We start from the raw sequence: 24133 nt of genomic DNA, 5'->3' as shown, positions 1-24133 counted from the left end.
CACATTTGCCTTATCTATCAGTTTTTCTGTCTGTTCATACACACACCCACATGCCTTTTTTGGGGGGATTCATTTGAGGCAGTAGATATACTTGAGAGCAAAGCAAGAAACAGAACTCTGATATCATGATTCACAACTTCAGACAGATTATTTTGGTCATAAATCTTACATTTCTCTTCCTCAAACTGCTGCTTGAAAAGTCTCAGTTTTATTTATTTATTTATTTATTTATTTATTTATTTATTTATTTATTTTGAGACAGAGTCTTGCTCTGTCGCCCAGGCTGGAGTATAGGAGCACAATCTTGGCTCCTTGCAGCCTCCGCCTCCTGGATTCAAGTGATTCTCATGCCTCAGTCTCCTGAGTAACTGGGACTGCAGGCATGTACCACCATGCCTGGCTAATTTTCGTATTTTTTAGTAGAGAGGGTTTCGCACGTTGGTCAGTCTGGTCTCGAACTCATGACCTCAAATGATCTGCTCGCCTTGGCCTCCCAAAGTGCTGGGACTACAGGCAAGAGCTACTGTGCCTGGCCTGAATCTTTTTAAATAGGAAAATCAGACTAATATCTATATATTGTACACATTTAGTCGTTTTCTCAATTTTTTAGATTTCTCTTTTAGTTGGACGTTTTTGTGCCTTGAAACTCTAAAGATCTGGTTCTAAACATATGACTATGGTCATTAACCCTCTGTCTTACATATTTTGGAAGGGAGACTGAGATGACATTATATGTGCTGTGAGAAATGCTGTGGCATTGTATGGCTTCTCTTTTATCATGGTTTTAACTTTGTGATGATTTGACAAGGTGGAAAGGAAAGAATGACCCTTTAGAGCTCTGCTGTCCAGTGTAGTAGGCTCTCGTCAGTTGTGGTGATTTAAGTTTAAATTAATTAAAATTAATAAAACTAAAACTTGTTCCTCGGATATACTTAGCCACGTTTCAAGTGCTCATAGCCACATGTGACTAATGCTTACAGTAATGGAGAGTAGAGATAAAGAGCATTTCCATCATCATAGAATGTTGTATTGGACAGGGCTGCCTTGGGGGATACAATACCCATATGCTCCTAATATCTGCTTTTCTTGCTTTTGCTTGAGCCATTTCTAGGAGGGAATCTTTAAGAGAGGGCAGTTTTGCCAGGTGCGGTGGCTCACGCCTGTAATCCCAGCACTTCGGGAGGCCGAGGCAGGCGGATCATGAGGTCAGGAGATCGAGACCATCCTGGCTAACACAGTGAAACCCCATCTCTACAAAAATACAAAAAAATTAGCTGGGTGTGGTGGGAGGCACCTGTAGTCCCAGCTACTCGGGAGGCTGAGGCAGGAGAATGGCATGAACCCGGGAGGCGGAGCTTGCAGTGAGCCGAGATCACGCCACTGCACTCCAGCCTGGGCAACAGAGCGAGACTCCGTCTCAAAAAAAAAAAAAAAGAGCCCCATCGAGCCTGCAGATGGCTGCAGCCCCCAGTGACATCTTTCTTTCTTTCTTTTTTTTTTTTTTTTTTGAGATGGAGTTTCCACTCTGTTGCCCAGGCTGGAGTGCAGTGGCGCGATCTCGGCTCACTGCAACCTCTGTCTCCCAGGTTCATGCAATTCTCCTGCCTCAGCCTCCCAAGTAGCTGGGATTACAGGTACCCACCACCACACCCAGCTAATTTTTGTATTTTTAGTAGAGATGGGGTTTCACCGTGTTGGCTAGGCTGGTCTTAAACTCCTGACCTCAAGTGATCCACCCGCCTTGGCTTCCCAAAGTACTGGAATTACAGGCATGAGTAACCTCATGAGAGATGCTGAGTCGATCGACCACCCAGCTAGGCCACTCCCAAATTCCCGGCCGGAAGAAACTACATGAAATAATAAATGCCCTCCCCTCCCCCTCCCCCCCCCATCTCCCTCTCTTGCCGAGTCTGGACTGTACTGCCGTGATCTCGGCTCACTGCAACCTCCCTGCCTCGGGCTCCCATGATTCTCCTGCCTCGGCCTGCCGAGTGCCTGGGATTCCAGGCACGCGCCACCACTCCTGACTGGTTTTTGTATTTTTGGTGGAGACGGAGTTTCGCCGTGTTGACCGGGCTGGTCTCCAGCTCCTGGCCTCGGGTGATCTGCCCACCACAGCCTCCCGAGGTGCTGGGATTGCAGACGGAGTCTCGCTCACTCAATGCTCAGTGTTGCCCAGGCTGGAGTGCAGTGGCAGGATCTCGGCTTGCTACAACCTTCACCTCCCAGCCGCCTGCCTTGGCCTCCCAAAATGCTAAGATTACAGCCTCTGCCCGCCCGCCACCCCGTCTAGGAAGTGAGCAGCGTCTCTGCCTGGCCGCCCATCGTCTGGGATGTGAGGAGCCCCTCTGCCTGGCCGCCCATCGTCTGGGATGTGAGGAGCCCCTCTGCCCGGCCGCCCCGTCTGGGAAGTGAGGAGCGCCTCTGCTCGGCCGCCACCCCGTCTAGGAAGTGAGGAGCGTCTCTGCCCGGCCGCCCATCGTCTGGGATGTGAGGAGCGCCTCTGCCTGGCTGCCCCGAATGGGATGTGAGGAGCACCTCTGCCCAGCCGCCCTGTCTGGGAGGTGAGGAGCGCCTCTGCCTGGCTGCCCCGTCTGGGAAGTGAGGAGAGCCTCTGCCCAGCTGCCACCCTGTCTAGGAAGTGAGGAGCATCTCTGCCTGGCCACCCCGTCTGGGATGTGAGGAGCGCCTCTGCCTGGCCGCCACCCCATCTGGGAAGTGAGGAGTGCCTCTGCCTGGCTGCCACCCCGTCTGGGATGTGAGAGCGCCTCTGCCCGGCCGCCACCCCGTCTGGGAAGTGAGCGCCTCTGCCTGGCAGCCCCGCCTGGGAAGTGAGGAGCGCCTCTGCCCAGCAGCCCCGTCTGGGAAGTGAGGAGCGCCTCTGCCCGGCCGCCCCGTCTGGGAAATGGGAAGCACCTCTGCCCGGCCGCCCCATCTGGGAAGTGAGGAGCACCTCTGCCCGGCCGCCCCATCTGGGAAGTGAGGAGCGCCTCTGCCCGGCCGCCCCATCTGGGAAGTGGGGAGCACCTCTACTTGGCTGCCCCGTCTAGGAAATGGGAAGCGCCTCTGCCCGGCCGCCCCGTCTGGGAAGTGAGGAGCACCTCTGCCCGGCTGCCACCCCGTCTGGGAAGTGGGGAGTGCCTCTACCTGGCCGCCCCGTCTGGGAAATGGGAAGCACCTCTGCCCGGCCGCCCCGTCTGGGAAGTGAGGAGTGCCTCTGCCCGGCTGCCACCCCGTCTGGGATGTGAGGAGCGCCTCTGCCTGGCCACCCCATCTGGGAAGTGGGGAGCGCCTCTACCTGGCTGTCCCATCTGGGAAATGGGAAGCGCCTCTGCCCGGCCGCCCCGTCTGGGAAGTGAGGAGCACCTCTGTCCAGCCACCACCCCATCTGGGATGTGAGGAGCACCTCTGCCCGGCCGCCCTGTCTGGGAAGTGAGGAGCGCCTCTGCCCGGCCGCCCCGTCTGGGAAGTGAGGAGCGCCTCTGCCCGGCCGCCCATTGTCTGGGAAGTGAGGAGTGTCTGCCCGGCCACCCCGTCTGGGAAGTGAGGAGCGCCTCTGCCCGGCCACCCCGTCTGGGAGGTGAGGAGCGTTTCTGCCCAGCCGCCCATCATCTGGGAAGTGGGGAGCACCTCTGCCCGACCGCCCGTCTGGGAAGTGAGGAGCGCCTCTGCCCGGCCGCCCCGTCTGGGAAGTGAGGAGCGCCTCTGCCCGGCCGCCCATTGTCTGGGAAGTGAGGAGTGTCTGCCCGGCCACCCCGTCTGGGAAGTGAGGAGCGCCTCTGCCCGGCCGCCCCGTCTGGGAGGTGAGGAGCGTTTCTGCCCGGCCGCCCATCATCTGGGAAGTGGGGAGCACCTCTGCCCGGCCGCCCGTCTGGGAAGTGGGGAGCGCCTCTGCCCGGCCACCCCATCTGGGAAGTGAGGAGCGCCTCTGCCCGGCCGCCCCGTATGGGAAGTGGGGAGCGCCTCTGCCCGGCTGCCCATCGTCTGGGAAGTGGGGAGCGCCTCTGCCCGGCTGCCCCATCTGGGAAGTGAGGAGCGTCTCTGCCCAGCCGCCCATCGTCTGGGATGTGAGGAGCGCCTCTGCCCAGCCGCCCTGTCTGGGAAGTGAGGAGCGCCTCTGCCCGGCCGCCCTATCTGGGAGGTGTACCCAACAGCTCCGAAGAGACAGCAACCATCGAGAACGGGCCATGATGACGATGGCGGTTTTGTCGAAAAGAAAAGGGGGAAATGTGGGGAAAAGAAAGAGAGATCAGATTGTTACTGTGTCTGTGTAGAAAGAAGTAGATATAGGAGACTCCATTTTGTTCTGTACTTAGAAAAATTCTTCTGCCTTGGGATGCTGTTAATCTATAACCTTACCCCCAACCCTGTGCTCTCTGAAACATGTGCTGTGTCAACTCAGGGTTAAATGGATTAAGGGCGGTGCAAGATGTGCTTTGTTAAACAGATGCTTGAAGGCAGCATGCTCATTAAGAGTCATCATCACTCCCTAATCTCAAGTACCCAGGGACACAAACACTGCCTAGGAAAACCAGAGACCTTTGTTCACATGTTTATCTGCTGACCTTCTCTCCACTATTATCCTATGACCCTGCCACATCCCCCTCTCCGAGAAACACCCAAGAATGATCAATAAACATTAAAGAAAAAAAAAAGTACAAGAAAAAAAAAAAGAAGAAATAATAAATGCTTATTTTTGTTTTAAGCCAAAAAAAAAAAAAAAAGAGGGCAGTTTTGCTAAGATCTATCAATCTATCAAGCACCAGCTTGGACCACTGAATTAAACAATTTTGGCTTTACCATGACAGCTTCCCAAGTAGCTGGGACTGCAAGTGCGTGCCATCACACCTGGCTAATTTTTTAAAAACTTTTGTAGAAACAGGGTCTCTCTATGTTATCCAGGATAGTCTTGAGCTCCTGGTCTCAAGCAGTCCTTCCGCCTTGGCCTCCCAAAGTGCTGAAATTACAGGCGTGAGCCACTGATGCACACCTTTGGTTACAAACCGCTACATTTTTGAAAACCCTCCTGGTTCTGTTAGGAATTTATATTTGGGCTATATGGTGGTCGGTCTTTTCAAGCATAATGGCACACCAAGGGTAAGGTAAGCTAAATGCTTTCAAGTGCTTCTGTTGCAGTCTAGAGTTCCAGCAGGATGATTTGCTTTCCCTCCAAGCTCTCTTGCAGGATTCACAACAGTTCTCCACTAGGTTGGTCCTCCTTAATATCCCCATTAAGATTTTTCCCCACAGACTTATCAGATTTAACTTGTCTAAAACAAAATCTTTAATTCCCTGCCTACTCCCTGCCAAAAACAGAAACAAAAAATCATTCTTAATCTTCTGTATCTTCTGAGATCTACCCATTTTTTTCCAGCCAAAACCTAAATATTTTTCTTGGTTTCTGCTTTTCCCTCAATCTTCACATCTAACCTATCAGCTGTTTCTGTCTTATAAAATATATCTGAAATTTGAATATTTTCCTTTTCATCTTTACTGTCACTGTCACTAGTCCAAGTTACTATTATATTTTTTAAAATTTTCACTAAAAAATTTTTAAAAATTTGTTAGTGATAGTGAAAAAATGTAACATATACTGAGGTACATACCTGTTATCCAGCTTCAACAATTAACTCATGGCCAGTCTTGTTTCATCTATTACCCCTCCCATTGAGATCATTTTGAAGCAAATAGAGACATTATTTTCATGCTGTATTTCAGTATGTAGCTCTAAAAATCACTGCATTTAAAAATGTTAACCCCCTTCTTAGAATCATTCAATGACTTCCCATTTTACACTAACAATAAAACCTACACTCCTTACTGCAGCTTGTAAGTCCTTATGTGTCTGACCTTTGATCCTCTTTCTAACCCCATTTTATACCTTTTTCTCTTTACTCAGTACTCTGTAGCCATTCTGGCATTTTCCTGGTGTTTGGCCCCATCAGGATGTTTTTTCAGTTTGGGGCCTTTGCACATGCTGTTCCTTCCTCCTCGGTTGCTCTTCCCTGACTCTACATGGCAGATTTCATCTTATCCTTCACCCCTTGGCTCAAATGTCACCTTTACATAGGGAGTTTTCCTTAATTACTATACATAACTAGCTCCTTCCCACTACTGTATCCCCCTGTTTATTTCCTGCATAGTACTTACTGAATTGGAAATTATTTTATTTGCTTATTGCTCATTTTCTGTTTTTCACTATTGGAATGATCAGGTTTATAGATCTGCTCAGGCATGGTAGCTCATGCCTATCATCCCAACACTTTGGGAGGCCAGAAGTTTGAGACTAGCCTAGGCAATATAGCTAGACCCTTCTCTACAAAAAAAAAAAAATTTTTTAAATTTGCTGGATGTGGTGGCTTGTGCCTATAGTCCTAGCTACTAGGGAGGCTAGGGCAAGTGGATCACTTGAGCATAGGAATTTGAGGTTGCAGTGAGCTGTGATCCTGCCACTGCACTCCAGCCTGGACAACAGAGCTAGACCCTGTCTCAAGAAAACAAAAAAACAAAACAGAATGGGTAGGACCTTCTGTCTTGTGTCCTTAATACTTAAAGCAGTATGTGGCTTATAATAGGTGCTCAATAGATAACATGTTGAGTAAATACGTGCCATCTAGGGGGCTCGACCTGACTGTAGAGGAAGGTTCATGTTGTTGAGAAGATTAAATAAAAGCTTTTTAGTTAGAATGGGTTATGATATAAATTAAAATATAAATCTAATGTCTTTTGCCTTCCTTATTACAATGTGCCCTGTTTATTTTAGGCTGCCTTTAATATTGGTTGGGAACAAATCTGATCTGGTGGAATATAGTAGTATGGAGACCATCCTTCCTATTATGAACCAGTATACAGAAATAGAAACCTGTGTGGAGGTATGCCTTGTAATTTGATTTGAAAATTTATTTTTAATGAATTCTTACTAAATTGGGGTTTTAAATAGGGGGGACAATGTGGGATGGAATAGATTTCCTGCTATTTGTGAAGTCACGTAAACCAAATAAAACAGAGAAGTTGGAGTTGGCCTGTGAGCTCTTTCTAGACATTCATGTTGTGATGTCCACAAAGATGCATTTTTCGTTTTTTTTCAAGGAATCTTTCTTTTGCCTTATGTTGATAATTTGAAAATTGTTTTTAGCTCTCATAATTGATTTCAGAGTGTAAAATTTTATTTTTTCAGTGTTCAGCAAAAAACCTGAAGAACATATCAGAGCTCTTTTATTACGCACAGAAAGCTGTTCTTCATCCTACAGGGCCCCTGTACTGCCCAGAGGAGAAGGAGGTAACAGGCTGTGTTTATAGGGGCTGGAATGTGTATGTAGTAACTCTAGTATGGTAGTGATTTTCAGTAACTCTTAAGTATTTGTGTAGAGATTAAACTGCTGAAATTTAAATTTATTGCTTATTAAATGGTTACATTTTCCAGGTACTCTTCTTCAATGACATTCACATTAAATATTCGTAATATTTTCCACATCAATGGAATCTAATCAAGTACTGCTTCAGGAAGTGCCATTAAAACAAACAAGAATTGGCAACAATAACAACAAAAAAGTCCTCCAAAGACTTAGCTAATGGTCTTCTTGTTTTGCTACTATAAAATCTACAAACTGAAAAACACACACAAATAAAAACCTTATATAGTTTTTTGACATAGGCACAATGTAATACAATGTGACTACTACTTTTGTTTTTGTTTTTTTTCTTTTGAGACAGAATTTTGCTCTGTCACTCAGGCTGGAGTGCAGTGGCACGATCTCGATCTCGGCTGACTGCAACCTCCAGCTCCGGGGTTCAAGTGATTCTCAGGCCTCAGCCTGCCAAAGTGGCTGGGATCACAGGCATGCGCCACCATGCCTGGCTAATTTTTGTATTTTTAGTAGAGGCAGGGTTTTACCATATTGCCCAGGCTGATCTCGAACTCCTGACCTCAAGTGATCCGCCTGCCTGGGCCTCCCAAAGTGCAGGGATTACAGGTGTGAGCCACTGCGCCCAGCCCCTTTTGTTTTATAGCTAAGAAACACAGTAACTCCTTATTGAAATATCCAAAATTTAATATTTTGCCATAGACATTGAAAAACTAAATTTTTTTGAGATATATCTCAAGTACCTTAAAATTCATCCTTTTAAAGTTGTACTATTCCGTGGTTTTTAGTGTATTCACAAAGTTATGCAATCATCACCACTGTCTAATTTCAGAACATTTCATCACCCCAAAGAGAAACCCTGTACCTATTAGCAGTCACTCCCTATTGTCCCGTTACTCAACCCCTGGCCACCACCAGTCTACCTTCTGTCTCTGTGGATTTGCCTCTTCTGGACATTTTATATAAATGGACTCATACCATATGTGACCTTTTGTTTCTGGCTTCTTTTACTTAGCATATTTCCATGGTATATCCACATTGTAGCATGTATCAGTATTTCATTTCTTTTTATGGCCCGATAATCATTTTATGGATAAACCATGTTTTTGGTGGGTTTTATTTTTTTTATTTTTTTTATTTTTTTATTTTTTGAGGCAGAGTCTCATTCTGTCACCCAGGCTGGAGAGCAGTGGTGTGATCACAGCTCACTGCAGCCTCAAGCTCCTGGGCTCAAGTGATCCTCCTGCCTTAGCCTCTCGAGTAGCTAGGACTGTAGGCATTCGCCACCATGCCCAGCTGATTTTTTTTAATTTTATTTTTTGTAAAGACAGGGTTTCGCCATGTTGCCCAGGCTGGTCTCAAACTCCTGGGCTCAGGCAGTCTTCCCGCCTCCACCTCTGCCTCCAAGAGTGCTGGGATTACAGGTGTGAGCCACCGCACCTGGCTGGATACATCATATTTAGTTTATCCCCATATCTGTTGATGCATATTGAGTAGTTTCTACTTTTAGGCTATTACGAATAGACTGTTGTAAACATTCAATACAAGTTTTTGTTTGAACACTTGTTTGCTTTTTTTTTGAAGACAGAGTCTTGCTCTGTCTGTCACCCAGGCTGGGGTGCAGTGACATGATTACAGCTTACTATAACCTCAAATTCCTGGCTCAAGCAATCATCCCACCTAAACCTCTCAAGTAGCTGGGACTATAGGCACATACCACCATGCCTGGCTAGTTTTTCTTTTTCTTTTCTTTTTTCTTTTTCTTTTGTTTTTTGAGACGGAGTTTCGCTCTTGTTGCCCAGGCTGGAGTGCAATGGTGCGATCTCTGTGCACCACAACCTCCGCCTCCCAGGTTCAAGTGATTCTCCTGCCTCAGCCTTCCAAGTAGCTGGAATGATAGGCATGCGCCACTACACCCTACTAATTTTGTATTTTTAATAGTTATGGGGTTTCTCTATGTTGGTCAGGCTGGTCTTGAACACCCAACCTCAGGTGATCCTCCTGCCTCAGCCTCCCAAAGTGCTGGAATCATAGGCGTGAACCACTGCTCCTGGCCTACTCTCCTTTTTTTTGGGTCAGGGCCTTACTCTATCGCCCAGGCTAGAGTGCAGTAGCACAATCACAGCTCACTGCCCCCTCGACTTCCTGGCTTCAACGATCCTCCCACCTCAGCCTCCCAAATAGTTGGGATCACACCTGTGTGCCACCATACCCAGCTAATTTTTGTATTTTTAGTAGAAGATGGGGTTTCACCATGTTGCCCAGGTTGGTCTTAAACTCCTAGGCTCAAGCAGTGCACCCACCTTGGCCTCCCAAAGTGTTGGGATTACAGGTGTGAACCGCCATGCCCGGCCTTTTTTTTTTTTTTTTTTTTTAAATTTAGAGACAAGATCTTACTTTGTGGCCCAGGCTGGAGCACAGTGGTGTGATCATAGCTCACTGCGGCCTCAAACTCCAAGGCTCAGGCCATCCTCCCACCTCAGCCTCCTGAGTAGTTGGGACTACAGGCACATGCCACCGTGCCCAGCTAATTTTTAAATTTTCTAGTAAAGTCAGGATCTCACTATGTTGCCCAGGCTGGTCTCAAACTCCTGGCTCAAGCAATTCTCCCATCTCAAGCCTCTCAGAGTGCTGGCATTACAGGCATGACCCAACACTCCTGGCCTGTTTTAAATTCTTTTGAGTACATTTAGTAGTTGAATTGCTGAGTCACATGGTAATTGTATATTTGACATACGGAGGAACCAGCAGCTATTTTACACAATGACTGGACCATTTTACATTCCCACCAGCAGTGTATGAAGGTTCCAGTTCCTCCACATCTTTGCCACACTTGTTATTTTACTTTTCCATTTTGGTTTATTATAGCCATCCTAGTAGATGTGGTTGGGATCTCATTGTTTTGATTTGCATTTCCCTGATGGCTAATGATGTTGTGTAATTTTTCATGTGCTTATTGGCCATCTTCTTTGGAGAAACGTCTATTGCCTATTCAAAGTCCTTTCCCATTTTTTTTTTTTTTTTTTGAGACGGAGTCTTGCTCTGTCGCCCAGGCTGGAGTCCAGTGGCGCAATCTCGGCTCACTGCAAGCTCCACCTCCTGGGTTCACACCATTCTCCTGCTTCAGCCTCCCGAGTAGCTGGAACTACAGGCGCCCACCACCACGCACAGCTAATTTTTTTTGTATTTTTAGTAGAGACGGGGTTTCACTGTGTTAGCCAGGATGGTCTCAATCTCCTGACCTCGTGATCCGCCCGCCTCGGCACCCCAAAGTGCTAGGATTACAGGCGTGAGCCACTGCGCCCGGCCCCCGTTTTTGTTTTACAGAGACAGGGTCTCACCATCATCCAGGCTGGAGTACAGTGGCATGATCATGGCTCACCGCAGCCTTAACCTCCTGGATTCAAGCAGTCCTCCCACTCAGCCTCCTAAGTAGCTGGGACTACAGGTGCATGCCACCACACACAGCTAATTTTTAATTTTTTTTGTAAAGAGGGGGTCTTGCTGAGTTGCCCAAGGTGGTCTTGAACTTCTAGCCTCAAACAGTCCTCCTGCCCCAGCTTTTCGAGTAGCTGCCTTTGCCCATTTTTTAGTTGGGTTGTCTTTTTTTAAATTATTATTAAAGGTAATTTTTATTTTAAGAAGCGGGGGCCGGGTGCAGTGGCTCATGCCTGTAATCCCAGCACTTTGGGAGGCTGAGGCAGGGGGATCACTTGAAGCCAGGAGTTCGAGACCAGCATGGCCAACGTGGCAAAACCCTGTCTCTACTAAAAATACAAAAGTTAGCTGGGCATATTGGCGCATACCTGTAATCCCAGCTACTCGGGAGGCTGAGGCACGAGAATCATTTGAATCTGGGAGGTGGAGGTTGCAGTGAGCTGAGATTGCACCACTGCACTCCAGCCTGGGCTACAGATTGAGACTCTGTCTCAAAAAAAGAAAGAAAGAAACAGGTCCTTGCTATATTGCCCAGGCTGGTCTTGAACTCCTGGCCTCCTCCTGCCTCAGCCTCCTGAGTAGCTGGGATTACAGGTGTGAGTCACCACACCACCACACCCAGCTTGAGGTGATTGCTTTGATTCTGATTGTCGGGAGAGGTATTGTTTGTAAGAATAAAAAGTTGCAGATATCTTTCAGGAAAAGTTTATAGTATAAGTGAGTGGTTAGCAATGACTCATGGGCCATATTTGGCCTACCACCTATTTTCACAGTCTGTACACTAAGGAAATATTTTATATTTTTATTTATTTATTTATTTGAGATGGAGTCTCGCTCTGTTGCCCACGTTGGAGTGCAGTGGTGTGATCTCAGCTCACTGGGTTCAGGTGATTCTCCTGCCTCAGCCTCCCAAGTAGCTGGGACTATGGGCATGTGCCACCACATCCAGCTAATTTTTGTATTTTTGGTAGAGACGGGGTTTCACCATGTTGGCCAGGCTGGTCTCGAACTCCTGACCTTAGGTGATCTGCCTGCCTTGGCCTTTCAAAGTGCAGGGATTACAGGCATGAACCACTGTGCCTGGCCATATATTTTTAAATGATTGAAAAAAGTCAAATAATATTTTGTGATAGGTGAAAATTATATTACATTCAAATTTTATCATTTCATAAAAATAAAGTTTGATTGTAACATAGCCATGGTCATTCTTTTATGTTATCTGTGGCTGTTTGTGTGCTGCAAAGGCAAAGTTTAGTAGTTTCAATAGAGCTTATATGTGCTACTCTCATCTCTTCTCACTGCTGCTGAGTGTACTACTAATTGCGCTGACACACTAGACAGCATTTCAAGTACTATGTATATCACTCTACCAGGACCTTTTATTTATATTCATTACATACTCATCATGCCAAAGCATGAAAAGAATAATAAAGTGTTTTTTAGATGGGAAAGCAGATAAATATTCCAGGTTCAAATTACAGTTCCAGCATCATCTTTTTAGACCTTGATGCAAATGCAAAGGAAATTTCCATATTTTGTAATCCACTTAACTATGCAATTGAGTTTTCATTAACCTTCAATTGGAATTGATTAATCTGCAGTGTAATGACATGCTAAAAGGCAAACAGCAAGAAAATAATCAAATATAATTTTATAAATACCTTGTGCTCTATAAAGTCATAGGTTTGTGGATATGTACCAGTATTGGCAGTATATATTTGTGCAAAAAGACATTTTCAAAGATGGGACATGTAAAATCTCATTACAGATCAGCATTAACATATAAACATTTGCAATTAATTTTCATGGTGGACAACACTAACTTCAAACCCCAACAAAGCAAAATGTTTTCCTTCCAAAAAGAATTTCATTCTTCTCATTAATAAACCTGTATTGCAAAACTGTACTCAGTTATATTTTGAGTTTTGTCAAAAAAACTTTGTAGAAGTTTGATTTCTTTCTTACTATGTAAGTACCTACATGACATGCTTGATTTTGCCTGTTGGCCCCAAAGCCTAAAATATTTGCTATGTGGTCCTTTACAGAAAATGTGCCAACTCCTGGTATAAATAATTAATTTGAGTTATCCCTTAATCTGATGCTAGTTTACTCTTATTCCTGGTTTACTTTTCCTTAGTTAGGATTCTTCTTTCTAATTTACTCCGAATCCAGTATTTCCCAAACTTACCTCATCGTAATAGTCACTAAGTGTTACTTGTTAAAAACATAGATTCCGGCCGAGCAAAGTGGTTCACGCATGTAATCCCAGCACTTTGGGAGGCCAAGGCGGGTGGATCACGAGGTAGGATATCGAGACCATCCTGGCTAAGATGGTGAAACCCCGTCTCTACTAAAAATACAAAAAAATTAGCTGGGCGTGGTGGCGGGCACCTGTAGCCCTAGCTGCTTAGGAGGCTGAGGCAGGAGAATGGCATGAACCCAGGAGGTGGAGCTTGCAGTGAGCCGAGATCGTGCCACTGCACTCCAGCCTGGGCGACAGAGCGAGGAGACTCCACCTCAAGAAAAAAACAAAACAAAAAACAACAAAAAAACACATAGATTCCATTCTGATTCAGCTAGGTGTTGTATTTATGATACAGGAAATTTGGGAAACAGTCTTAATACTGTGGGAACTCTTACAAGAATTTACCTCTGAGGCCTTAGCCTAGCAGTATATGAAATCCCCTCTATTAGTTTGTTCTCAGTTTTTTAATTGTTACTTTGTTCTCAGGCCTGTTATTAGTTCTGCTAATCTGTTAATCCCTCATCCCCACCCCCATCCCACAAGAGTAAAATATCTACCACCATCTGTTACTCAATTCTTAGGTGGACCTGAGTGAGAGGTAAAATTTTCAACTTTTAAACTATACCTTGTTTAACACAAGTACAAACTTTAAATTGCCTATAACGGAATCTTTTATTTAGACAACAACAATATCTTTTCTTTTCTTTTTTTTTTTTTTTTTTTTTTTTTTTTTTGTGATGGAGTCTCTCTCTGTCTCTCAGGGTGGAGTGCAATGGCATGATCTCAGCTCACTGCAACTTCCGCCTCCCAGGTTCACATGATTCTCCTGCCTCAGCCTCCCAAGTAGCTGGGATTACAGGGATGCACCATCATGCCTGGCTAATTTTTGTATTTTTAGTAGAGATGGGGTTTCATCATGTGGGCTAGTCTGGTCTCAAACTCCTGGCCTCAAGTAATTTGCTCGCCTTGGCTTCCCGAAAGTGTGTGAGCCACCACGCCCAGCCAAATACCATAATTTTTTATAGCTTTATTAAGTAGAATTTTTAATACTTTTTAGTAGTCCTTTTTTGGTGTTACATTTTCAGGTGGTTAGTTTTTAAATATGACATTGGGCCAATACCTTAGAGCTCTTTAGCTTTGCATTTCAAGCTTTAATGAAAAGTGCATCGTTGGCCGGGCGCAGTGGATCATGCCTGTAATCCCAGCACTTTGGGGGGCCGAGGCAGGCAGATCATGAGGTTAGGAGATCGAGACCATCCTGGCTAACATGGTGAAACCCCGTCTCTACTAAAAATGTGAAAAATTAGCTGGGCATGGTGGCAGGTGCCTATAGACCCAGCTACTCGGGAGACTGAGGCAGGAGAATCGCTTGAACCTGGGAGGCAGAGGTTGCAGTGAGCCAAGATCGCACAACTGCACTCCAGCCTAGGCGACAGAGCAAGATTCTGTCTCAAAAAAAAAGAAGAAAAGTGCATTGTTTATTTTTCTTAAAATTACTTTTTGAAAATGTATCCCTTTATTATGTGAGGAAAAATCACTTAGACAAAATAAAAGATTAGGTTCTGTTTTGTATATTCTTGCTATTGTTTCTTTTGGAAACATTTAAATTATTAAACTTTTTTAAAAGGAGAGTAAATAAAATATAACAATGTAGTTTTTATTAATCTTTAATGACTAACAGGATCACATTTATAGAAGCATTATCTTACCATTCATTATTTTAAAGAATAAATCACGTGTGATTATAGATGTTATAGTCCATTTAGTACTCTTTTATAAGGGAAGCCCCGTCAGATGCTTTCTTTTTTTTTGAGACGGAGTCTTTCTTTGTCTCCCAGACTGGAGTGCAGTGATGGAATATCGACTCACTGCAACCTCTGCCTCCCGGGTTCAAGCGATTCTCCTGCCTCAGCCTCCCAAGTACTGGGACTACAGGCACATGCCACCACACCCAGCTAACTTTTGTATTTTTAGTAGAGACAGGGTTTCGCCATGTTAGCCAGGCTGGTCTCGAACTCTTGATCTCAGGTGATCTGCACTCCTCGGCCTCCCAAAGTGCTGGGATTATAAGTGTGAGCCACCGCGCCCAGCCTCAAATGCTTTCTAAATGTTTGACTTCTTTTTCTCGTTTCTTTCTCTTTGTATCTTAAGTTTTATCTTTTTCTCACTATATCAAATTACTCTCCCAGAGACCCCATTTAAAACAAGAATAGAAGGGGTTAACTGTGTATGTTTGGAAGATAATTATTTTCTTTCTTATTTTTTAAAGAATTTCTTTTCTGCATTTGAGTTTGATAGCATGATCAAAGCTGTCATCATTACCATTTTGTAAGTTAATAAGTTTATATTTCCTCACCTTGACATCTCATTTCTCTGATTTAGATGATCTAAATAAAGATCTATCTCCAAGCTTAGACAAAAGTCAGAGCTCTCCTTGAAGTTTTATTCTCAAAATTGTTGACAGTGATTACCCTATAGTGGTTATACAGTGTAGAAGCATGTGGGCCTTATTTTAAAATAGTCATATGTTTATTCTATCCATGATGAATCATAAAACAAAAATGAAGGAAATTGTCAGAATATATTTCCAGCAGCATTAGTCATAAAAGTTTTAGAGTCACAAAAGGCAAAATTCTTTTTAAAGTATAAATAATTCTTATACTAGGAAGTTAGTAAAAATTTTTTACACTTATTAACCAGTGATAATTTTGCCACTTGTTTGTGAATAAGCGTATTTTATTTCCCAGCTTTAACATACACACAGGGGAAAGATCAAAACAAATCTCATTCTGCTACCAGAAGGCTGATGATCAGAAATCAGAAGTTGAGGGGAAAGTCCTTAGTAGTTTTAAAAGTCAGTTCATATCCTCTATGGAATGAGGGAAGATATAAATAAATAAACAGTTCTTCTTTCTGTGACTAGAAAAATGAATCCCTCCTAAAGATGAACTTCTCCTTTCCCTGTTCTTAGAGGATTTGTGGTCATAAGGGGAGAGCTTGACCATTCCAAATATCAGTCCCAGCAAATATTGCCTCATTTACTTAAAAAGGCTTGCATATAAAGTAAATGGTTTTGCTTTAGTTCATTTTTCCATGTTGGTTGTATTTGATATTATGTAAAAATAATCAGAATTATTCTCAGCATTGCTTATGAAAATCACAGTTTAAACAATTATTTCTTTTCTCAATGATTTATAGATGAAACCAGCTTGTATAAAAGCCCTTACTCGTATATTTAAAATATCTGATCAAGATAATGATGGTACTCTCAATGATGCTGAACTCAACTTCTTTCAGGTAATGGTCCTTTATTTCAGACATTTGCGTATCTTTTTTTTTTTTTTTTTTTTTTTTTTGCTGAAAGCTGTAAAATGTGTTAGCTTAAACAACAAGAACAGTATGTTATAAACATAAGTTTCTTTCTCATAAAACTATCTTTCACATCAACCTATATATGCCTAAACTCTCTTATGCCCAGGAATTGAGGGGATTCTGATAGCTTCATTTTATGGTATAAAGTGGGTGTGTTAAGGATGACTTGGAGTCTGAACTCTGAATCATTTTGCTTTCTTGGTTTTGAATAACATAGCTACACAAAGAGCCCTGTGTTTTAGAAACAGGATGGAGGGAGTTGGGAATGTTTCTTTCTAAGTATGACATGTTTTACTTTTTTTTCTTTTGTTTTTTTGTTTTTGAGATAGAGTCTCGCTCTGTCACCCAGGCTGTAGTGCAATGGCGCGATCTTGGCTCACTGCAACCTCCGCCGCCCGGGTTCAAGTGATTCTCCTGCCTCAGCCTCCCAAGTAGCTAGGACTACAGGCATGCGCCACAACACCCAGCTAATTTTTGTATTTTTAGTAGAGATGGGGTTTCACCATGTTGGCCAGGGTGGACTCGATCTCCTCGTGATCCGCCTGCCTCAGCCTCCCAAAGTGCTGGGATTACAGGCGTGAGCCACTGCACCCAGCCCATGTTTTACTTAAATAATACATTTTAAAAAGTGGTGACTATTCCTAATGTAGAATATGTTTCTTTGGTTGCAATTCGTGGATTTAATATTGCTTTGTAGATTATCATTTTATATTATTTGTGGTTTTAACGCTGGTTTGTTTTTAAATATATTTTTATGTTTTTTGCTAGAGGATTTGTTTCAACACTCCATTAGCTCCTCAAGCTCTGGAGGATGTCAAGAATGTAGTCAGAAAACATATAAGTGATGGTGTGGCTGACAGTGGGTTGACCCTGAAAGGTGGGTAAATGGTATTTTTCCCCCTTTTGAAACTTAATATTTTCAAAATTTGGCAGAAGGTGAAGGTCTTTATTGCATTATTTATACTTTAAGGAAATGTTAATATTTACTAGTATGCCTAAAGTCTGATTTGGATATTTATGAGTTGGGAGGGACAGGCCATTGTTGGGGATTATCATCTTTACTACCAATATAAATTAGAGGTAGGGAAATTGGTTGGATCTCAAGGATACAGAGGTCCACCTGAGGGAAGGAGATATCTGGAACAAAAAAAAAGTATCTTAAAATTCTTCCTACTCATAAACAGCCTTTAAATAGTCATTATTTTTAGGGAATTTTGTCTATGAGTCAAATTTACCAGTATAGAATGTTCCCTGGAGAATATATTATAGAGGCACAGTGAAGTTAATGAGATTGAAAACCAGAATTTTCCATGACAAAAATAAGCTCAAAGATCTGTAGAACACTACTCTCGTATAACTTTGTGCATGTCAGTATATTCCTTGAGATGCAATGTTGGCCATTTCCTCCAGTGCTCTCTCTTGCTGAGCTGGGTGTATATGTGAAACAATTCTGAAATCAGCTCTGTTTCATTGAGATACTTGTGAATTTTGTTTTGTTTTGAGCTTTACAATGCAAAGCTAGCATCCGTATGTTCATGAATCTGGTTCTTGCCATTATGTTACATGCTTTTCTCCTATGTGACTCTGTACGCTTTATTTACTAATTTACTTTATTTCAGGTTTTCTCTTTTTACACACACTTTTTATCCAGAGAGGGAGACACGAAACTACTTGGACTGTGCTTCGACGATTTGGTTATGATGATGACCTGGATTTGACACCTGAATATTTGTTCCCCCTGTATGTACCTTTGTTTTTTTTTTTGTTGTTGTTGTTTAATTTTTTATTGAGACAGGATCTCACTATGTTTCCCAGGCTGGTCTTGAACTCCTGCGTCAAGTGATCCTCCCACCTTGGCCTCCCAAATTGCTGTGATTACAGGCATTGAGCCATGCCCAGTCACCTTTGGTTTTGTAATGATTTTACTAGTTAAATATTTTTAAGGTTGATTTAGCACACATGGGGAGGTGGGCTTCAAGCTAATTGGGAATATTTTAGAATTATAGCAGAGCTTTATAGCAGGATTTCTCAACCTCAGCACTATTGGCATTTTGGACCAGAAAATTTTTTGTTGTGGATGCCCTGTGCAGTATAGGATGTTTACCACATCCATAGATGTCAGTGACACTTCCAGTTGTGACAACCAAAACTGTTGAGAAATTGCCGAATGTACCCTCTGAAGTGAAATTATCCCCAGTTGAGAACCACTGATCCCTCATGGCTCAAACTTTTCCTCTTCTTGTGGAGACTACAAGTATCTTTTTTTGTTCATTTTACTGAGGAAGGAAGAATAAGATGCTAGACAACAAACTTGTTTTGGGAGTCAAGAGATCTCAGAAATATGTTGATTCACATTTTTCTTACATTGTTCTTCTCCCTCAGTTTTGTAGCCTGTTCTTAGCTTAAGTTGAAGTAGGTATTTTCCTAAACGACTGGTCTATTTGTGGTTCTTTTTCTTTCTTTTTTTTTCAGACGGAGTCTCGCTCTGTCGCCCAGGCTGGAGTGCAGTGGCACGATCTTGGCTCACTGCAACCTCCCACCGCATTTAAGTGATTCTTCTGTCTCAGCTTCCCGAGTAGCTGGGAATACAGGCGCCCGCCACCATGCCCGGCTAATTTTTTGTATATTTAGTAGAGAAGGGGTTTCACCGTGTTAACCAGAATGGTCTCGATCTCCTGACCTCGTGATCCACCCGCCTCAGCCTCCCAAAGTGCTGGGATTACAGGCGTGAGCCACTGCACCCGGCCTTTTTTTTTTCCCTAAGAGACAAGGTCTCATTTTGGCTAGCTCACTGCAACCTCAAACTCCACGGCTCAAGCAATCCTCCCACCTGACCTTCCCAAATAGCTGGGACTATAGGTGTGCAACACAATGCCTGGCTTTTTTTTCTTTCTTTCTTTGTTTTCTTTTTCTTTGTAGAAAAACGGTCTCACTATATTTCCTAGGCTGATCTTGAACTCCTGGCCTCAAATGATCTTCTTGCCTCAGCCTCCTAAGGTGCTACGATTACAGACATGAGCCACCATGGCTGGCCAGTTATTTTGCTTTGATAATGCTGTGTTTAAGTTCTGTTTGTTTAAAAATGGACCCAGTGCCATCCCCAAACAAGAGACCGCCTTGTTGCAGGATCCTTCTTCTATACCCCAGGGAAGCGAGCTTTTCAGGGATGGTCACTTCCCAGGATCTGGCCTCAGAGTTTTCAATCATTCTTCATTTTTTCATTGGCACATTACCTTCATAGTGCTCTTTTATTTTAGCATAGCACCTTCAGCTGTCTATGTAATGGTTCAGAAAGACTGTTGCTTTTTACTTCTCCGTTATTGAGGAAGCAAAGTTCTTTCTGATTAGATTCCTAGTCCATTAATCAGTTCTAAATTGAAACGTCCTTTGACTAAGTTACTAAATCTTGGCTCAAGTTAATTTCCTAGATTTTTCAATAAATATATACTAAATGAATGAATTTGTTATGGGACTGTCTCATAAGGTTTTCTTTTCTGTGTCATTTATGTGAATAGATGAACTCTATGGGAGGTTGCTTATTGCTTTCTTAAGTATGACAGTTAGGAAATTCCATGTCTTGTCGCATTGTGGCTTACACTAATCATCTCTTTCAGTTTTTTTTTAATCCTCTTTGCCTTTAATTTTCTGCAAAATAACTCCCTGGAGCTACTACACGAATATCTCTATCCTTATGAAACCCTCTGCGTCTATCCTTCACATTACTGCTAGAGTAGTGGATAAATAAATAAAAATTTGGCTCTGTCACTTCCCTTCAAGACACAGGATAAAACCCAAGCTGCTGCTTTTTTTTTTTTTTTTTTTTGAGACAGGGTCTTGCCCTGTCTGTCATTCAGGCTAGAATGCAGTGGTGTGACATGATCACAGCTCACTGTGGCCTCGGCCTCCTGGGCCCAAGCAATCATCCCACTTCAGCCTGCCAAGTAGCTGGGACTACAGGCACATGGCCACCATTCCCAGATAATTTTTAAATTTTTTGTAGAGATGAGGTCTCCCTTTGTTGCCCAGGCTGGTTTCTGTCTTCTAGGCTCAAGAAATCTTCCCGCGTTGACCTCCTAAAGTGCTGGGATTACAAGCATTAGCCACCACACCTGGTCTAAAATCCAAGCTTCTTAACATGGTTTGCAAGGTCATTCATGATCTGTTCTCCTCATGCACACTCCCTGCCTTCATTCTGGAAGTCAATACCAAACTATTTGTTGTCCACCAAGCATATGTTCTTTTCTACACCAGGCTTTTGTCCATGCTATTTTCACCTCTCTCTCTCTCGCCCCCACCTAATTAATGCCTCTCTCATCCTTCAAGTCTCAATTCAGATGACAATGTTTCTCAGCAGTGTTGAGGTTTTCCCAGTCCCCAGGCCAGAGATGTTCCTTTTCATGTGGCTCCCTAGCATCCTTGGCTTGCACATTCTTAGCTCCTGCCTCATTCTGTTGAAATGTCTTTGGGGGCCGGATGCGGTGGCTCACGCCTGTAATCCCAGCACTTTGGGAGGCTGAGGCGGGTGAATCACGAGGTCAGGAGTTTGAGACCAGCCTGGCCAACATGGCGAAACCCCATCTCTACTAAAAATACAAAAAATTAGCTGAGTGTAGTGGCAGGCACCTGTAATCCCAGCTATTCGGGAGGCTGAGGCAGGAGAATCGCTTGAACCTGGAAGGTGGAGGTTGCAGTGAGCCGAGATAGCACCATTGCACTCCAGCCCTGGCGACAGAGTGAGACTCCATCTCAAAAAAAAAAAAAAAGAAATGTCTTTGTGGTCCACCTCCCACTTGTTTGTGGTTCCTTAGAAGTGGGGAGCCTGTCTCATTTTTGTCTCCCTAGTACCTAGCTCAGTACATTTGCTTTTTTTTTGAGATGGAGTCTCGCTCTGTCACCCAGGCTGGAGTGCAGTGGCACAATCTTGGCTCGCTGCAACCTCCGTCTCCTGGGTTCAATCACTTCTCCTGCCTCAGCTTCCCGAGTAGCTGGGATTACAGGTGCATGCCACCACACCCAGCTAATTTTCTTTTTTCTTCTTTTTTCTTTTTTTTTTTTTTTGTTTGTTTTGAGATGGAGTCTTGCTCTGTCGCCCAGGCTGGAGTGCAGTGGCGTGATCTCGACTCACTGCATGCTCCGCCTCCCAGGTTCACCGACATTCTCCTACCTCAGCCTCCCGAGTAGCTGGGACTACAGGCGTCCACCACCACACCCAGCTAATTTTTTTTTGTATTTTTAGTAGAGACGGGGTTTCACCGTGTTGTCCAGGATGGTCTCAATCTCCTGACCTCGTGATCTGCCCGCCTCGGCCTCCCAAAGTACTGGGATTACAGGCGTGAGCCACCGTGCCTGGCCACACCCGGTTAATTTTCATATTTTTAGTAGAGACGGGGTTTTACCATGTTGGCCAGGCTGGTCTCGAACTCCTGACCTCAAATGATCCACCTGCCACAGCCTCCCAAAGTGCTGGGATTACAGGCGTGAGCCACCATGCCCAGCCAGTACATTTGGTTTTTGTTTGTTTTTATGTTTGTTTGTTTGAGACAGGGTCTCATTCTGTCACCCAGGCTAGAGTGCAGTGGTGCAAACACGGCTCACTGCATCCTTAACCTCCCGGGCTTAACCTGTCCTCCTGCCTCAGCCTACCCAGTAGCTGGGACTACAAGCATGTGCCACCATTCCTAGTTAATTTGTAAAATTTTTTGTAGAGATGGAGTTCACTTTGTTGCCCAGGCTGGTCTTGAACTCCTGGGCTCAAGTGATCCTCCTTGCCTCGGTCTCCCAAAGTGCTGGGATTACAGGCATGAGTCACCATGTCCAGCACTCAGTGCATTTGGTTAATGTTTATTAAACAGAATTTAGGGTGGGTCCAAAAGGTCAAGTCAGGTAGAAATAACTTCTCTTTGCATCATTTTCAACTCATTACAATATTGGAATTAATATGAAGCTCATAAGTATGATTTAAAATTTGTAGGAAGAACAAACCCATGACAGGTAAATCAGTATTATTTGTAAATTTTTTATATTAACCTGCTTTTCTGATATTTAAGAAAATGGGCCTGGTACAGTGGCTTATGCCTATAATCCCAACACTTACTGGGAAGCCAAGGTGGGTGGATTGCTTGAGCCCAGGAGTTTGAGCCAGCCTGGGCAACATGGTGAGACCCCATCTCTACAAAAATACAAAAATTAGCCAGGCATGGTAGTGTGCGCCTGTGGTCCCAGCTACTCAAGAGGCTGAGATGGGTAGATTGATTGAGCCCAGGAGGTCGAGACTGCAGTGAGCTGTGATCGTGCCACTGCACTGTAGCCTGGGCAACAGAGTGAGACCCTGTCTGAATTTAAAAAAGAGAAAAAAAGAAAATGTTGTTGCTTTGGAACGAGCATTATTATGACTCTTCTGAAGAGTGCCAAAATCACTCCAGAGAGTTTCCTTGGGAAAGTCTAAATGATACCAAGTGAAGATAGTCTTGTAAATGGTGTTACCTCACAAAAGACTTGTTGCAATTTTATATTAATTTCTTAAATTTTAACATTTGATTAATGATTTATTTTACTCTTGAATTTTTTCAACAGGCTGAAAATACCTCCTGATTGCACTACTGAATTAAATCATCATGCATATTTGTTTCTCCAAAGCACCTTTGACAAGCATGATTTGGTAAGCCTTTAGCTGTAATTTTCCATAATATATAGTAAAACATTTTTCTATGGATGATATAACTCTGTTCCCTGAGCTATGGGATATGTATGTTACATAGCCAAAAACTGCTTAACCTCTCTAAGTTAAATTCGCAAAAATATTTTCTGCTGTTTACCTTTGTTGTTTTCTCAAGATGAAAATGTCTAATTTCTAATAGACTCTCTTATAGGTTTTCTTACATACATGTGAGGAATTTTCTTGATAAAATGTAAAATTTGTTGTCATCTATTAAGTAGTTTTAAAAAGCATAGCTTTACTAGATTGGGGGGCTTTTGAGTTGGGAATTATTATCTTAGATATCTAAACATTCTGTATCCTTGTGTTTCTTCAGGATAGAGACTGTGCTTTGTCACCTGATGAGCTTAAAGATTTATTTAAAGTTTTCCCTTACATACCTTGGGGGCCAGATGTGAATAACACCGTTTGTACCAATGAAAGAGGCTGGATAACCTACCAGGGATTCCTTTCCCAGTGGACGTGAGTATAGAGCTCACCTCTTTCCTCTAGAGTTACAAATAGTTTAAAATTATGGTGTATTACATTTGTCACTTTGTAAGCTTGTGAGGCATTATGAAATTCTTCAATCATAATTGCCTCTAAGCAAGATTAGCTGCTGATATCTCTAAGATGAACTATAAATGTTCTATAAATTTATCAGGAAGGGATTGTTTTCTTTTGAATGATGTACAGGGAAAAAGTAGTAAGTCTTTGAAAATTGAACTACATTTTAGCACTTTTTTGTTTGATTAAGGGAATTGGAAATGTCATTGCTGTTGCACAATTCTTACTCTTTCAGAATATGGGGTGAAGCATATTTTACTTGACACTGAAGACTCTGTTTTTTTGTTATTGTTTGTTTTTAATGAACTCTTTTTTTTTTTTTTTTTGAGATGGAGTCTCACTCTGTTGCCCAGGCTGGAGTGTAGTGGCGTGATCTTGGCTCACTGCAACTCTGCCTCCCGGGTTCAAGCCATTCTCCTGCCTCAGCCATGAGGTTCTTTCACTCAGCACATT

General features: G+C 43.4%; 1 protein-coding gene across 13 annotated transcripts in view; it reads left to right on the top strand.

Moving 5' to 3' along the window:
• RHOT1 (ras homolog family member T1) overlaps positions 1 to 24133 on the top strand; it is a 111428-nt gene that overhangs the window by 34050 nt on the left and 53245 nt on the right. For all 13 annotated transcript variants that reach the window (XR_008680200.2, XM_063706543.1, XM_063706542.1 and 10 more), the window contains exons 7-13: positions 6764 to 6872; positions 7178 to 7279; positions 16246 to 16344; positions 17188 to 17296; positions 18039 to 18159; positions 22993 to 23077; positions 23451 to 23596. Coding sequence is in view for 12 of the 13 variants with exons in the window: in XM_063706543.1 (XP_063562613.1) it covers positions 6764 to 6872; positions 7178 to 7279; positions 16246 to 16344; positions 17188 to 17296; positions 18039 to 18159; positions 22993 to 23077; positions 23451 to 23596 (771 nt within the window). In the remaining variant the exon portion in view is untranslated. The remainder of the gene's footprint in view (positions 1 to 6763; positions 6873 to 7177; positions 7280 to 16245; positions 16345 to 17187; positions 17297 to 18038; positions 18160 to 22992; positions 23078 to 23450; positions 23597 to 24133) is intronic.

The sequence above is a fragment of the Gorilla gorilla genome, chromosome 4, assembly GCF_029281585.2.
Source record: "Gorilla gorilla gorilla isolate KB3781 chromosome 4, NHGRI_mGorGor1-v2.1_pri, whole genome shotgun sequence".
Classification (NCBI taxonomy): domain Eukaryota; kingdom Metazoa; phylum Chordata; class Mammalia; order Primates; family Hominidae; genus Gorilla; species Gorilla gorilla.
This window is presented reverse-complemented; position numbering and strand designations above follow the sequence as displayed.